The following is a 15,106-nucleotide window of genomic DNA, read 5'->3' as shown; positions in this document are numbered from 1 at the left end:
ATCAATAATTCGAAATTCTATACGTAACTTTTCGTTTTCGAGTGTACGGCTATTCAATTTTGCAGTTACTTTTTCTTTTTGATCAATGCAGCCCCAACTACGCCACCAGCGGGTGCAGACTCTTCAGTGTGGAGACTGTGTTTGCGGTATCTGAAGCATGAGATGCTGATGGCAGTTCACAAACAACTTCCGCTAGTGTTCTCTTAGTTGATCGTGAAACCCTGTACACTTGAGGGTGAGTTCATTACCTGTGTAATTTTAGTGGTCAGATGGAATACTCTCCCAACAGACGATTTTGTCCACAGAACCAGTGGAAGCCTACAGACGTCGCAAAATTATTAGAACAAATTTAAATTTAAGCTAAAAGATGCTTAAAATGACTGAATATGTTTTTAAGCAGTTCACTGGTTGACTGATTCGGATGGTCATATTGGTGTATGATATATTTTGTACTTTTGAGAATGAAAATACGGTCCAAGTAGGCTGTATCCTTTTTATTGTCTGTGCGATCGGCCAGTTTCAACCTTGGGCCATTTTAAGCACGTATTTGAAGCTTCCAGCTTCATTTTACACTATACTATATCGCTGGTACGTGTGGACAGGAATACGTCTTGCTTCTGTGCGTTTGTCGCCCAAAAACAATTCCATATTGTACACGGTTACGCTTATTAGTTAACACAAGTAGCTGTATTCCTGTCCACATGTTCCAGCGATGTATCACAACGTAAAATGAAGCTGGAAGCTTAAGATACACGCATTAAAATGGTCCAAGTTCGAAATTAGCCGATCGCACAGATGATAAGAAGAATATAGCGTACTTGCACCACGTTTTCATTCTCAAAACACTCTGGGGCTCTGTACCCCGCACAAAAATAAAGCTTTTAAAATATTTTGTGTTTGGCAACATTGCAATGCGCTGGATATTAGTGTACGCTTTGTTTCGTTCATCAGGTGTGCTTCAGCGATGAAAGTACCTGTTCGGGCGCGGAAGAGGCCAACCAAAATATGATACGAAGGTTGCGACAGTGATTCGATGGCTGCTACATACAGCAAACCGTGAGACACCCGTGCTATTATGGTGTGGAATGTTAAATCATGGCATGGTTGTGGCGGGAATTTACATTTTGGCGGGGACTATGAGAGCCGATCAGCACTCAAAACTGCTAAAAGCAATACTGATGCTCCAAACGGATCCGTGGTTTGGGGGATAGGACTGCATTTTTATGCTGGGTGCGGAAGTCAAAACAATCTTCAGTCGAATTAAAAGCAAAGGTAGTAACATTAAGAGTACAACGGGAATGCCACTGTTAAATGCAGAGGAGACAGCGGATAGTGGAAAGAGTACATAGAAAGCCTCTATGAGAGGGAAGATTTGTCTGATGTGATGGAAGAAGAAACAGCAGTCGATTTAGAAGAGATGGGAGAGCCAGTATTAGGATCAGAATTTCAAAGAGCTTTGGAGGATTCAAGATCAAATGAGGCAGAAGGGACAGATAACATTCCATCAGAATTTCTAAAATCAATGGGGGGAGTGGCAGCAAAACGACTACTCACGTTGGTGTGTATAATGTACGAGTGTGGTGACATACCATCTAACTTTCTGAAAAATATCATCCACACAATTCTGAAGACTGCAAGAGCTGACAAGTGCGAGAATTATCGTTCAATCAGCTTAACATCTCATGGATTCAAGTTGCTGACAAGGATAATACACGGAAGAATGGAAAAGAAAAATGAGGATGTGTTAGGTGACGATCAGTTTGGCTTTAGGCTTTGTAAAGCCACCAGAGAGGCAGTTCCGACGTTGCGGTTGATAATGGAAGTAAGCTCAGAGAAAAATCAAGACACGGATTTGTCGACCTGGAAAAAGCGTTCGGCAATGTAAAATGGTGCAAGGTGTTCGAAATTTTGAGAATAACAAAGGTAAGCCATAGGGAGAGACGGGTGATATACAAGATGTACCAGAGCCAAAAGGGAAGGATAAGAGTGGACGACCAAGAACGAAGTGCTGGATTTGAAAAGGGTTTAAGACACGGATGTAGTCTTTCACTCCTACTGTTCAATCTGTATACCAAAGAAGCAACGATGGAAATAAAAGAAAAGTTCAGGAGTGGGATTAAAATTCAAGGTGAAAGGATATCAATAATATGAGCCGCTGATGACTTTGCTATCCTGAGTGAAAGTGATGACGAATTACGTGATATGCTGAATGGGATGAACAATCCTATGAGTACAGAATATGGACTGAGAGTAAATCGAAGAAGGACGAAAGTAATGAGAAGCAGCAGAAATGAGAAAAGCGAAAAACTCAGCATCAGGATTGATGGTCACGAAGTAGATGAAGTTGAGGAATTATACTACCTAGGCAGTGAGGGACGGAGCAAGGAGGACATCAAAAGTAGACTAGCACTGGCGAAAAGGGAATTACTGGCCAAGAGAAGTATAGTACTATCAAACATAGACCTTAACGTGGGGAAGAAATTTCTGAGAGTACAGCATTATGTGGTAGTGAAATGTGGAGTGTGAGAAAATCGGAACAGAAGAGAATCGAAGCATTTGAGATGTGGTGCTGCAGACGAATGTTGAAAATTAGGTGGACTGATAAAGTAAGGAATGAGGAGGTTCTGCGCAGTGTCGGAGAGAAAATAAATATTTGGAAAACACTGACAAGGCGAAGGGACAGGATGATAGAACCTATGTTGAGGCCTCAGGGAATGACTTCCATAGTACTAGAGGGAGCTGTAGAAGGCAAAACCTGTAGAGGAAGACAGAGATTGGAATTAACGCAGTAAATAAATGAGGACGTAGGTTGCATGTGCTACTCTCAGATGAAGAGGTTGGACAGAGGAATTCGTGGCGGGCCGCATCGAACCAATCAGAAAACTGATGACTCAGAAAAAATAGTGCTTCTTTCCATGGGGAAATAGAACTCTGGATTTCCTTTTTTTGTACCAGAACGGCACAGAGATAGTTTAATAATTTTTTCATACTGCGGGGCCACAGTCATAATATATTTGTTTAAAGTCAGTATCGCCATTAGACTGTTGTTTATAATTATACTTACACAATCACGATTTCGGCTTCAAAGTGTCGTTATCAGCACTTGATAAAGGCGCTTTGAAGCCGAAATCATGATTGTGTAAGTGAAAATGTAACACTGTAAATAAACAACAGTCTAATGGTGGTACTGGCTTTAAAGAGACAGAGGTATTTGATTGCCCTAGGAATAGAGAAAGGAGCAAAGACGCTGATGAAATTTATGGGCTGTTGGCTGTGGTCAAGAAAAAGATGAAACACACCAAAATAATAAGTGATCTGCTTATTTCTAAGGTCAGTCAAATCTGGTTTGAGGATTATGAGGTCAAAAATACATGCTAAACCCTAATAAATTGGATGTTAAGACGAATCCGGTCTCTCATTCAGTCTAAAGGGGGCATACAGAGTATTGGAAAATAAGTTTTAATCAACTGTCCATGTAACACATAGGTACGTCAATAAATTATGAAAATCCAACTTAATTTTAATAATTTAGTCACGTCTGTAGATTCTAATGTCCCATCGACGAGTCGGAACCGAAGATCAGATCACGGAAGTGTTAACCTGCGAATCGGTGGTGACCTTCATACTCTGGCCATTATCTGCATTGAGTTTGAAAAACGTAAATCTGGATAGCTCAAAGGCGATTTGAAGCCTTATTCTGCCGCATGAGTGGCCTTAACCATAGTTCGCGTCGTTCGTCTGACTTCTGATTAAACTGTCAGAAAAAATGCAGTACGAATGTTCATTTTTGAATAGAAAAGAGAATAAGTGACTGCTGTCTTCGGGCAGGGATCATCCTGAGAGAAATTTGTTTCATTGATGGAGGAATATTGCACTTGCTGCTAGTGAAAGGTGAAGTTCCTTGCTGTCAGCAACATTCGTTTTGAATATTGCAGATTAATCCATGTACGGATCAATGCGATCGCTAAATAAATATTGAAACTAACTGACTCATTTGCCTTTGTGGTATTTCTATCAAAATTAAGCTTTTATCATTTTCTATGAAAAGTTACAACTCGACAACATGGCACTACTGTTCAGTTTTGTTTCTGATTTCAATCCGTAACTGGGCGGTTTCGAGAATATCAGTTAGGTTTTTTTAAATTTAGGCCTAAACGCTAGACTCATTTTTTAAAATTTTGCGGACGTTTACGGAGAAGAAACTAAAGTTTTCTAGGAAGCCTGTTTTTCTTAGTTTTTGCAAAAGACGGCAAATACTATCTATTACAGGGACAATTCACAACGTTGTTACTTAAATCTTAGAGACGTCGTTTTGCTTCTTTGTCAGTATACCAGTGTCTGAGGTAATGTTATGAACCCCGTCATTCTCCAATGTTCCTCCGAAGTTCAAAATAAAGTGAAAGACAACCCTTACCCTACACGTAACTGAAAAGTGATGATCGTCAGAGATTTAAATTTTTTAAAATCTTCTTTGGTTGCAAGACAAATGACAGAACTGGATAGGCCTCTCCCAAATTCTCTTCGCAGCTCGCCTTGTTATTTAGTTCAGCAGTCCTTGACTATTCAAAAGGTCATTGCGAGAACAGATTCCATAAAAATGGAGTAACGTAAAAAGAAATGCGCCGTTAAGGGTCGCAGCAGGGTGTGAATATGAAATATATCCTTCGTGTAGTGGTATAAAACGGGCTTAAAACATTTGGTTTAGAATCCTTTCCTGTCCAATGTTCTGAAACTGCCTAGACCCTACATAAGTAAATTAAACTCACACCACGAAACAGTTGTAGAGTTGCATTTTGACTATAATGTCCCGTTGTCAGTGTCGCTACAGACATGAAAGCTAATGCAAATATACTGCATACATTACTAGAATGAGCAGCCTCAATAATTCACAGACGGTGTGGGATGAAACAACAGTTTACACAAACAGAATGGCGAGTAGTCTGTCGTATGACAAATAGTGATTTTTCTATCGAAAGAAATATATTGATGATGGTATGATTATTTAAAATGTAATGTAAGATGTAATATTTTACTAGAATTGTTTTTGAATATACGAATAAGCTGCTATGATATAACGATTGTTGCTATGTGGATCGAAATGCTTTCCAAAAGTGTGCCAGTGATGTGCGAGAAATGAAAAGACCAGCGTAGGAGGAGCGGGGAAGAAATATTAAGGTTGCCCATATCATGTGAGATGTTGTGTGTATTTCTGGCGTAATATTTGTTGACTAAGTCAAAAAAGTGAAATAAAGAGTTAATAATGTGCCCTCCATTCGTTCTATTACACTACATATCTTTATCCTAGGTTTTTGAAAGATACTCAAAAGGAAAATGTTACACTAGAAATCCATCCATGTCTCATTATTCCAAGATGGGCTCCCTTTGACAAAAGTCCCAACTAATAAATTTTGTTTTACAACTATTTCCCAATCCAACGTTTTCACAGCTGGGAGTTTATTTACCCAACATCCAAGTTATCTGGAACTGACTATAAAGATCGTAGAATTCTATAATGCCACGTCAGTCTACACTGGAAATCTAATGACACAGACGAACCGATGTTTGTGTGCATGATGGATGATCTGTGATATATGCGGGTTAATTAACGTATCTGAATGGTATTTCACACACTTTAGCACATACACGGGTGTAAAAGCTAACCTCAATTATTTGTATCTGGAACACAGATATAAGCACAAAATACTGTCAAAATGTCCCATTCCTCTCTCGACAAGTTTCAGCCAAAGTTCTTGGCAGGCCCCGAAATGTTGCAAAGTAGATGTTCCAACTAGGAATGTTGGCTAATTGTAATTAATACATCTTCCCTCCATGTAACGAAGCTATGCCAATGAAAATAAAGGAATGATCTTTCAAAACATTTCGTTCCAGTGACGGCTGGTGGGTATTGCGCTTTCGTTAAGTTTGTCGGGATTGGTCAGTTTAGGCGTCAGCCAGATTGAATTTAATCTGTTGTCGACAAATGTATCATATTAGGCAGTGTTTGTTTAGCTAATGAATCTCTAAAACTTAATGAAAAAAGTAAATAAATTCCTTTGACTGTTTCCAAATGATTTTCAAAATCGAACAATCAGATACCACACATAGCTCGTCGGAATTCATAGTGAGTATGTGAGCAAGAATCGAAAGACTGTCGATCTCTCTAAGGACGTAGCGACGAATGTGTGCGAGATTGTTTCCACGGAAAAGCGGGTGCAGAATATTTTTCTCTTCGCTAGAAATGCGAGCGGCCGAGGCGAGCCCGAACCGGGTGGAGGCGGTAAAGGCTAAAAGCGGTTCCGACAGCCATTGTGTCGCCTCCTCCATGTTTGCGAGCCCATGCGAGAAAGCACTCCGTGGTCCCGCCTCTTAGACCGGATCAATAAGTTCTTTAGGGAAACTGCCTTCCCACCTGACTGACGTATGCCCCAAATGGCGTCACACTCTGCTCTCCCTCACCGCCTCTGAGCATTTATTCCTTTTCCCTCTTCCGTCGGGACAGTGATACGGTTTGTCACCCCTCCGGGAGAACATGCAAGGAAATGTTTCCTGAGGAACTACGCAGGAGGGACCGATGACCGTAGCAATCTGGTCCCTTCAATACCACAAACCAAACAAAACCAACTACGCAGGGCCAATGTGCGTTAAAAACAAGTACATCATTCGGTGTGTGCACCACGGTATTTTCAACTCTCAAGGCCCGAAATGCTTCAGACCAATATCTTCCATCAGTAGCCGTTCTATCAGCAGTAGTACCAGAACGTACGTTAAAAAGTAAAAGGTTAAATCTCCAACAGCATAAAATTTCTTTTGCAGTATTTGCCGGCGAGGTTAGTAATAAACAATTATACCTCTTTAACCAGTCTAACTACACATCCTACGCAATTAACTGTACCCACAGACAAAATAATTTTTGCAGTAGTTGTTCGAAGGTTTGAAGATGACCATTACTTGAAACGAAACTGGTAACCAACAAATGTTTTGAAATTACAATGAAATCTATACCTTTAGCTGCTTGCAGGCGTTGACAAATATCAATGGGAACAGTTGAAAATGGGGCCCCAACCGGGACTGCTTACGTGGCAGACGCTCTACCCATCGAGGAAACAAAGGACTCTGCGAGGGATGGGACTTATCTCTGGCACGCTCCCCGTGAGACCCACACTTCCAACTTTCTGTCCACACACTGCATTTGTAGTGCCCCTGCCCACTATACTCATTACTCGCGGCAGTCAATCTACCGATTCCAGTAACAGTTTGGGCAATGTGAGTGCATCCGCACTGAAGAAGATCATTGGCCGGTAAGCCTTAGATGAAGATGGTATCTGTCCTTTCGGCATGGCCGAAAGAACAGATACCATCTTCATATTCGTAACAATTTTCTTTGTGATCGAGCCGTGCTGCCTTACAAGCAAATTAAGATTATGGCGATTTGATATCAATAATCATATAGCTAATGGCTAATGGCCTTTAATCAAGTTTTCACAATGACATAGCCCAGAGGAGGAGCATGTAGTCGAAATCGAAACAATGTAGAAATAAATACTTCAGTATTTAATTGAAAAAGAAATTGGTGTTAGGAGGCTAGAAAAACAGTGTTCAGAAACCACCTAGACCCAGTTATCGAAGTACTTAATTTAAACAGTGAATAGTTAGATAACAGGAAGTACGAAATTTTATCTGAAAGAAAAGATAAAAATAGGTCTCTATTAACATAACTGTGAGTAAACGTAGTATGAAGCACTTTCTGCTTTCTGATTATTAACGTAGCAGAAAAACATAAAATATGTTAGTAATATTAGTTCGGTCTCACTCAAGGAGCTTCAGATTCTGATGCCGATAATACAGTCCGAATAACAGGACACTGAGCGCATAATTCACAAGTGCTATTGGTTAAGTAAATGTATAAACTTAAAGTATTTTTCACAATTAGTGACACTACCTATTTCACAGCTATTTGTTCTACTGTTTGCATGACGTAACATAGTTTTACGCAATGATGAGCCAAAAGAAAGGTGGATCCTTGACTCCCGACAACAGCTAATGATATAGAGGCCACCTTAACGTGAAAAGTTTTTCGTTCTTGAAACCATTGTTTGATAATTAAAATTACGTACTTGCAATGGAACTATATCTATAGGTTGGTTTAACACATATCGCACTGGTCTTTGGAAAAAATATAACATTTCACAAGATCTATTTAACTCCGAGTATACAGCTAAGCAAACAGAAATGAAGAGCAATATTGTGTCTCAGGTTTGAATAGCAATACAGTGTTACTGAACTTGTAGCGTGCTCCGTCATACAAGAAACAGCGTTACCGAGACATGGTTTTTGAGGCATAATAAACGCCATTTGTTGTCTCCGTGTTAATTCTAGACGACTCATAAGTCTGAAATTGATGCTAATTTAAAAACTTAAGTCATTAAAAGTTGCATACTAGCTAGAAATCATGTGATCTGCGAACTGCAAGAAAGTAGATAATGGAACTGAATAATTATTAAGTAATAATACAACGAAGTGTATGACGGTGGAACAACAGGACAAAAATGTATAATGTAAGGACAAAATCACCAGTCTGTTGCTTTCGCCACCACCATACATTCGGTGCAAATTGGTTTTCACAGTGGTTGATCTGTGAGCGTCTTGAACTTGCTACGGTTAGACCACGACACGCTATTTCTCTCGATGCTACAACTGTGACCCATCACACTAACTGACGCTGCAGTCCTTAGCCATAACTACGTAGAATTTCCAGGCATCGTGGTTTATTGGTTGTATGTAAGATACTGTCAGCTGCTGTGTGGATTGCATATCGAGTTTCCTCTGTCTCCATGGCCAGAGACATCATCTCTGCGCTGTCAGCTGACGGTCGCATTACTGCTAACACTTCAGCCGAATCGGTCCTTGAGATGTCTGTCTGTGGACTGTAGTAACAAGCGCTACAAAACTGAGCATTTCCTTTATACAGTAGGAACAGTTGCGACTGGGGAGCACTGACAAACACTTCCACTCTTCGGGTGCGTATCGTCCGTGAGACGTATGTGTGCTCTAAAACACGAGTCCGGTTTGTGCGATGTGTTGTACTACTCAGTCTTCTGCGAGAAAGAAACTGGCGCCCGCGCTCATTTCTCTCGCAAGATAACTGAAATCTGCACGAAGTCCCTTTCATGATGAACAGAAAATACTGTCTTCTCATTTAACTCAAACACAGCTGGAACTCTGTGCAAGACGATATGGCTAATCTCTCCCAGTATGGGACACATCTGGTCATAGAAATGTCACAGCTTTCTGCACTGAAGTTCACTTACCACTTCTTCCCTTAAGACCACCACTTTGAACTGACGATTATCATTCTGCACCTTTTACCGTACTGTGGATGTGTCATTTATTGTATGGGATAGTGCAAAATGATAATTATTGTATCTTTTTCACCCTGTAACAAAGCAAGAAAAATGCTTTCAATTTAAGTCTCTTTCAAAGGCTAAGTACTCTGACAACTTTTGTGGAATTTCCGAAACAGCGAGAAACGAATTGAATTGAAACGAAACGTCCATACCTGATAAAGCGAAACTTATACGGGCAGGCGCCTTGTCTCTAAGAATGATGAGGATTCTTTTCGTGAAACATGATGCATGCACACACAATTCTACGGGGATGCTTCTGTCCGTTTGTTCTCGATATGTACACACTGAAATTTATGAACGCAACAAGTCTTAACCACAAGTTCGACATTGTCGGTGTTGGCATACAGAAAGTGGCTTCAAGTCTCAAAGGAGTACTTTCTGTGATACACGCCTGACTTTGCGCAATATTTCTCCACAGTTGTGGAATACATTGTTTTATGTGTGTGTGTGCACCCGTTTGAGGACTATACCCAGACAACGTACTCTGGTGGGATGTTCTCTTACAACTGAGCCATCTAGAGAGGTTTCAGGAAGAGATTCACCGACTGAATACGCATTAATCTGTCTCGTTTGAGATTCGGCTCAGCTTCTCGAAGCAAATCTACGAGAGTAGGGAATAAAAAAAGGCCCCGCAAAAAAGGTAAGAAAAAGTCGTGGATTCAGTCGCTTAACAGCTCTGAAGAGGATGAAAGTCCACTGCACTCTTACAGGATCAGGAGGTCTAGTCCAAGAGCAATAAAATTCAGCAATTTTTGCGGCTGGGGAAAAAATACCATACAACAAGGTTTATTCTTGGGTCCACTTTTGTTTCCTCATACAAGATGGGCCACTTAACTTTGTCTCTTCAATTGCGAAGAAAAGAGAGGGCTGGGAACAGATCGTAATTGTGAATAGGTCTGTTAGTCGCTTCGGAGTGCTTTAGTTGGAGCAACACTGCCCACGGAGGGTACCCGTCCAGATCTGGCCCCAGTTTGGTGCACACGTTTTTCATTCGCGGTACAGATTCAACACCACCGAATACTTCGCCAAAAAGGGAAAGAACACAACTATACTTCGGAGGAGTAATGACGGGTGGCACACGGTGCTCAGTGTGACGGCTCAGCGGTGGTTGTCACGATCACTGATGGGGCCGCAGTTGGCAGAGTCCTCGAGAGGAACTGCTTTCGAAGTTCACTGATCGGCAGCTCCCTGGTCTGCCACCACCGTCAGCTGCTGAGGCGCGCCTCCCATGTCGGGAAGAGCGGAGTTCAGTGGTGGGTGTGGTTGGTCACGTTGCACGGGCGCTCGTGCTGTGCGTGAGCCCCCGAAGCTGCAACACAGAAGGAAACAGCGCGTATTAAGAGGTGCCATTGTTCCTATAACACAAAGTATGTGAGGTACACTGAAGCGCCAAAGAAACTGGTATAGGCATGAGTATTCAAATACAGAGATATGTAAACAGGCAGAATACGGCGCTGCGGTCGGCAACGCCTACATGACACAGCAAGTGTCTAGCGTAGTTGTTAGATCGCTTACTGCTGCTACGATGGGGTTATAGTGAAAGAGGAGACTGGTAGAACCAGAAAGGAACAGGAGCAAATGGCATTAAGGCTAGATGACACATTAGTAACCGATGGGCATGTTGTTGTTGTTGTGGTCTTCAGTCCTGAGACTGGTTTGATGCAGCTCTCCATGCTACTCTATCCTGTGCAAGCTTCTTCATCTCCCAGTACCTACTGCAACCTACATCCTTCTGAATCTGCTTAGTGTATTTATCTCTTGGTCTCCCCCTACGATTTTTACCCTCCACGCTGCCCTCCAATACTAAATTGGTGATCCCTTGATGCCTCAGAACATGTCCTACCAACCGATCCCTTCTTCTGGTCAAGTTGTGCCACAGACTTCTCTTCTCCCCAATCCTATTCAATACTTCCTCATTAGTTATGTGATCTACCCATCTAATCTTCAGCATTCTTCTGTAGCACCACATTTCGAAAGCTTCTGTTCTCTTCTTGTCCAAACTATTTACCGTCCATGTTTCACTTCCATACATGGCTACACTCCATACAAATACTTTCAGAAACGACTTCCTGACACTTAAATTTCTACTCGATGTTAACAAATTTCTCTTCTTCAGAAACGCTTTCCTTGCCATTGCCAGTCTACATTTGATATCCTCTCTACTTTGACCATCATCAGTTATTTTGCTCCCCAAATGGCAAAACTCCTTTACTACTTTAAGTGTCTAATTTCCTAATCTGATTCCCGCAGCATCACCCGACGTAATTTGACTACATTCCATTATCCTCGTTTTGCTTTTGTTTATGTTCATCTTATATCCTCCTTTCAAGACACTGTCCATTCCGTTCAACTGCTCTTCCAGGTCCTTTGCTGTCTCTGACAGAATTACAATGTCATCGGCGAACCTCAAGGTTTTTATTTCTTCTCCATGGATTTTAATACCTACTCCGAATTTTTCTTTTGTTTCCTTTACTGCTTGCTCAATATACAGATTGAATAACATCGGGGAGAGGCTACAACCCTGTCTTACTCCCTTCCCAAGCACTGCTTCCCTTTCATGTCCCTCGACTCTTATAACTGCCATCTGGTTTCTGTACAAATTGTAAATAGCCTTTCGCTCCCTGTATTTTACCCCTGCCACCTTTAGAATTTGAAAGAGAGTATTCCAGTCAACATTGTCAAAAGCATGGGCATAGTGTGGCAAATCTATCTAACAAGTACTTTATATCCGTTACTGATAGAATGGGATTGTCAGGATCAGTAAATAATGCCCTTGAATATCTGAAACCAGCCTTTACAAATAGCTTCAGGCACATGAATATGTCATTCACTTCACCAAAAGAAATAACTTCCATAATGAAATCTTTAAAAACAAAGCATTCTAGTGGTTGCGACGAAATATCAACAAAATTAATTAAGGCATGTTCTTGTGAGTTTAGTACAATTCTAAGTTACTTGTGTAACCAGTCAATTATAACTGGGACATTTCCTGACTGGCTAAAATATGCAGATGTTAAGCCTCTATTCAAGAAAGGGGATAAAGAGATACCATCAAACGACAGACCGATTTCACTTCTGCCAGCATTCTCAAAAATTTTAGAAAAAGTAATGTACAGGCAGTTTCTGAACCATCTGACCGCAAATAACGTATTATCAAGAACACAGTTTTAATTTTTGAGGGGTTCTGATATCGAGAAGGCTATTTACACCTACAGTGAAAATGTACTTAATTCATTAAATAACAAATTACAAGCAGAAGGTATTCTGTGATTTATCAAAGGCATTTGACTGTGTAAACCACAACATCCTTTTAAATAAATTAGAATTCTATGGTGTCACGGGCAGTGCTGCAAAATCGTTCAAGTCATACCTCGCTAACAGGAAACAAAGGGTGTCAGTGCAAGGGACTAGTGGATTAAGTCATCAGTCATCATCAGAATGGGAAGAAATTACATGTGGTGTCCCACGAGGATCCATCTTAAGGCCATTGCTTTTCCTTGTGTACGTTAATGATCTCTCATCAGTTACACTGCCAGAAGCAGAGTTCGTTTTGTTTGCAGATGACACAAGTATTGCAATAAATAGTATGTCGAGTGATATTTTCATGGATATTAATAAATGGTTTAAAGCCAATTCACTGACATTAAACTTCGAAAAGACTCACTATATGCATTTCAGAACCTGTAAGAGGTTTCCACCCAGCATATGCATAAAGTATGAAGAAGAGCAGATAGGAGAGGTTGACAATCTTAAATTCCTGGGATTTCAACTTGATAATAAATTAAGTTGGGAGGAGGACACCACAGAACTGCAGAAACGCCTTAACAAATCTGTAAAGTTGGGAGGAGGACACCACAGAACTGCAGAAACGCCTTAACAAATCTGTATCTGCAATTCGAGTGTTAGTAGACATAGATGACATAAAAATGAAAAAGCTTGCATACTTTGCCTACTTTCATTTCATAATGTCATACGGCATAATATTTTGGGGTAACTCTTCATGTCAAAAAAAAGTTTTCAGAGTCCAAAGGCGTGTAATACGTATTATTTGTGGAGTAAATTAGCGGACATCCTGCAGAAGCCTCTTCAAAGAACTGGGTATACTAACTACTGCCTCTCAGTATATTTACTCCTTAATGAAATTTGTCCTAAATAATATATCTCTTTTTCCAACAAATAGCTCAGTTCATACATACAATACCAGGAACAAAAATGATCTGCACAAGGACTTAAAAGCACTTACTTTAGTTCAAAAAGGCATCCACTACTCAAATACAATTATTTGCCAGCAAACATAAAAAATTTAGTTACAAATAAAGATCAGTTTAAAAGGAGCCTGAAAGACTTGTTAGTGGACGACTACTTCTACTCCATTGACGAATTTTTTAATAGAAACAAATGATGTATTGTATATATTCATACAAAAATATATGTTCATAAAAAAAATTGACATGTTCCACATCCACGAGAATCTCCTCAGCACGGATTTATGGAACGAAAAACTAATATACTCTAATCCCCATGAACCTACTATGCTGTCATAGTAGGAGGAGAGGTGATACTCCTACGTGGCGCGTCCCAGGTGGCGGATAGGGAAGTCCTCACCGGTTTACTGGCGGACTTGAGTGAAATAAAATAGCTCTCGCGGACCAAACACACCCTCTGCGGTTAACAACCGGAGTTGTAAATCGGAGCTTGCTCCAACTAAGGTTGACAACCTTCGACAGTCAAAAATGGAAAGGTCTTTTAGGAAAAAATTTCCACCGTCCTGGTCAAAAAGGCAGGAAAAGGCTACATCGGATTCGGTGGGTAGTCAACTAGAAGATAGCAACGAATCGGAGCGTTTGTAACCATCCAAATGCACACTAAAACACAAAAAGAAGATTAAACATGAGCAAATAAATTATATAGCAACACACAACATAAACTCACTACTTCAGACCGGAAAACTCAAGGAGCTCACAGATGAACTAAATAAACAAAACATTTTAATAACAGGGATCCAAGAAATGAGAAACACCACAGAGGACCCGTTCGAATCACAAGGATACAGAATTTATAATGGGAAACCAGGACCGAGGGCAATGAAACAATGTCCCCAGTTTGGAACAGGGTTTTTAGTAAACATAAAAATAATAGATTCAGTAACGGATTTCCAAGCAGTATCACCAAGAATTGCGACTCTAAGCTTTAAAACAATGAATAAAACCTATACAATAATAAATGCTCGTGCCCCAACAAATGAAAAAAATTGTCTAACAAAAACAAAGGAAGAGGTAGATAAATTTTGGGACCTTCTAGAACAAACTGTGAACAGAGTAAATAAAAAGGATGTAAAAATCTTATTGGGAGATTTCAATGCTCAATTGGGAAAAGAAAGGAAATATAAAGATATAATTGGAAAATGGAGTCCACATAAATTTACAAACAAAAACGGTCAAAGACTTGTAGAACTCTCCAGAGAACACAACCTTATATCTAAATCAACATACTTTAAGAGGAAGCCAAGTAAACTTAAAACATGGAAACATCCAGACTGGAGGAAGGGCGAGTGGCAGCTAGACCATGTCTGTATGGACAAAAATTTTCATAAGGAGATCCACAATGTTAAAGTACTGAGAGGAGTAGACACAGGCTCAGACCATTATATGGTTAAAATTAAAATCAAATTCACACCATTAAAGAAGAGGACCGGAAAAACT

At 40.4% G+C, this 15,106-nt stretch overlaps 1 protein-coding gene across 1 annotated transcript in view; it reads right to left on the bottom strand.

Moving 5' to 3' along the window:
• Window positions 1-7,726: 7,726 nt before the first annotated feature.
• LOC126138580 (uncharacterized) overlaps window positions 7,727-15,106 on the bottom strand; it is a 687,542-nt gene continuing 680,162 nt past the window's right edge. The window contains exon 5 of the mRNA XM_049915221.1: window positions 7,727-10,713. Coding sequence (XP_049771178.1) covers window positions 10,652-10,713 — 62 coding nt within the window. The 3' untranslated portion in view covers window positions 7,727-10,651. The remainder of the gene's footprint in view (window positions 10,714-15,106) is intronic.

This window comes from Schistocerca cancellata, chromosome 1 (assembly GCF_023864275.1).
Source record: "Schistocerca cancellata isolate TAMUIC-IGC-003103 chromosome 1, iqSchCanc2.1, whole genome shotgun sequence".
Classification (NCBI taxonomy): Eukaryota; Metazoa; Arthropoda; class Insecta; order Orthoptera; family Acrididae; genus Schistocerca; species Schistocerca cancellata.
Note: the sequence above shows the minus strand (reverse complement) of the source record. Positions and strands in the feature narration are given on the sequence as shown.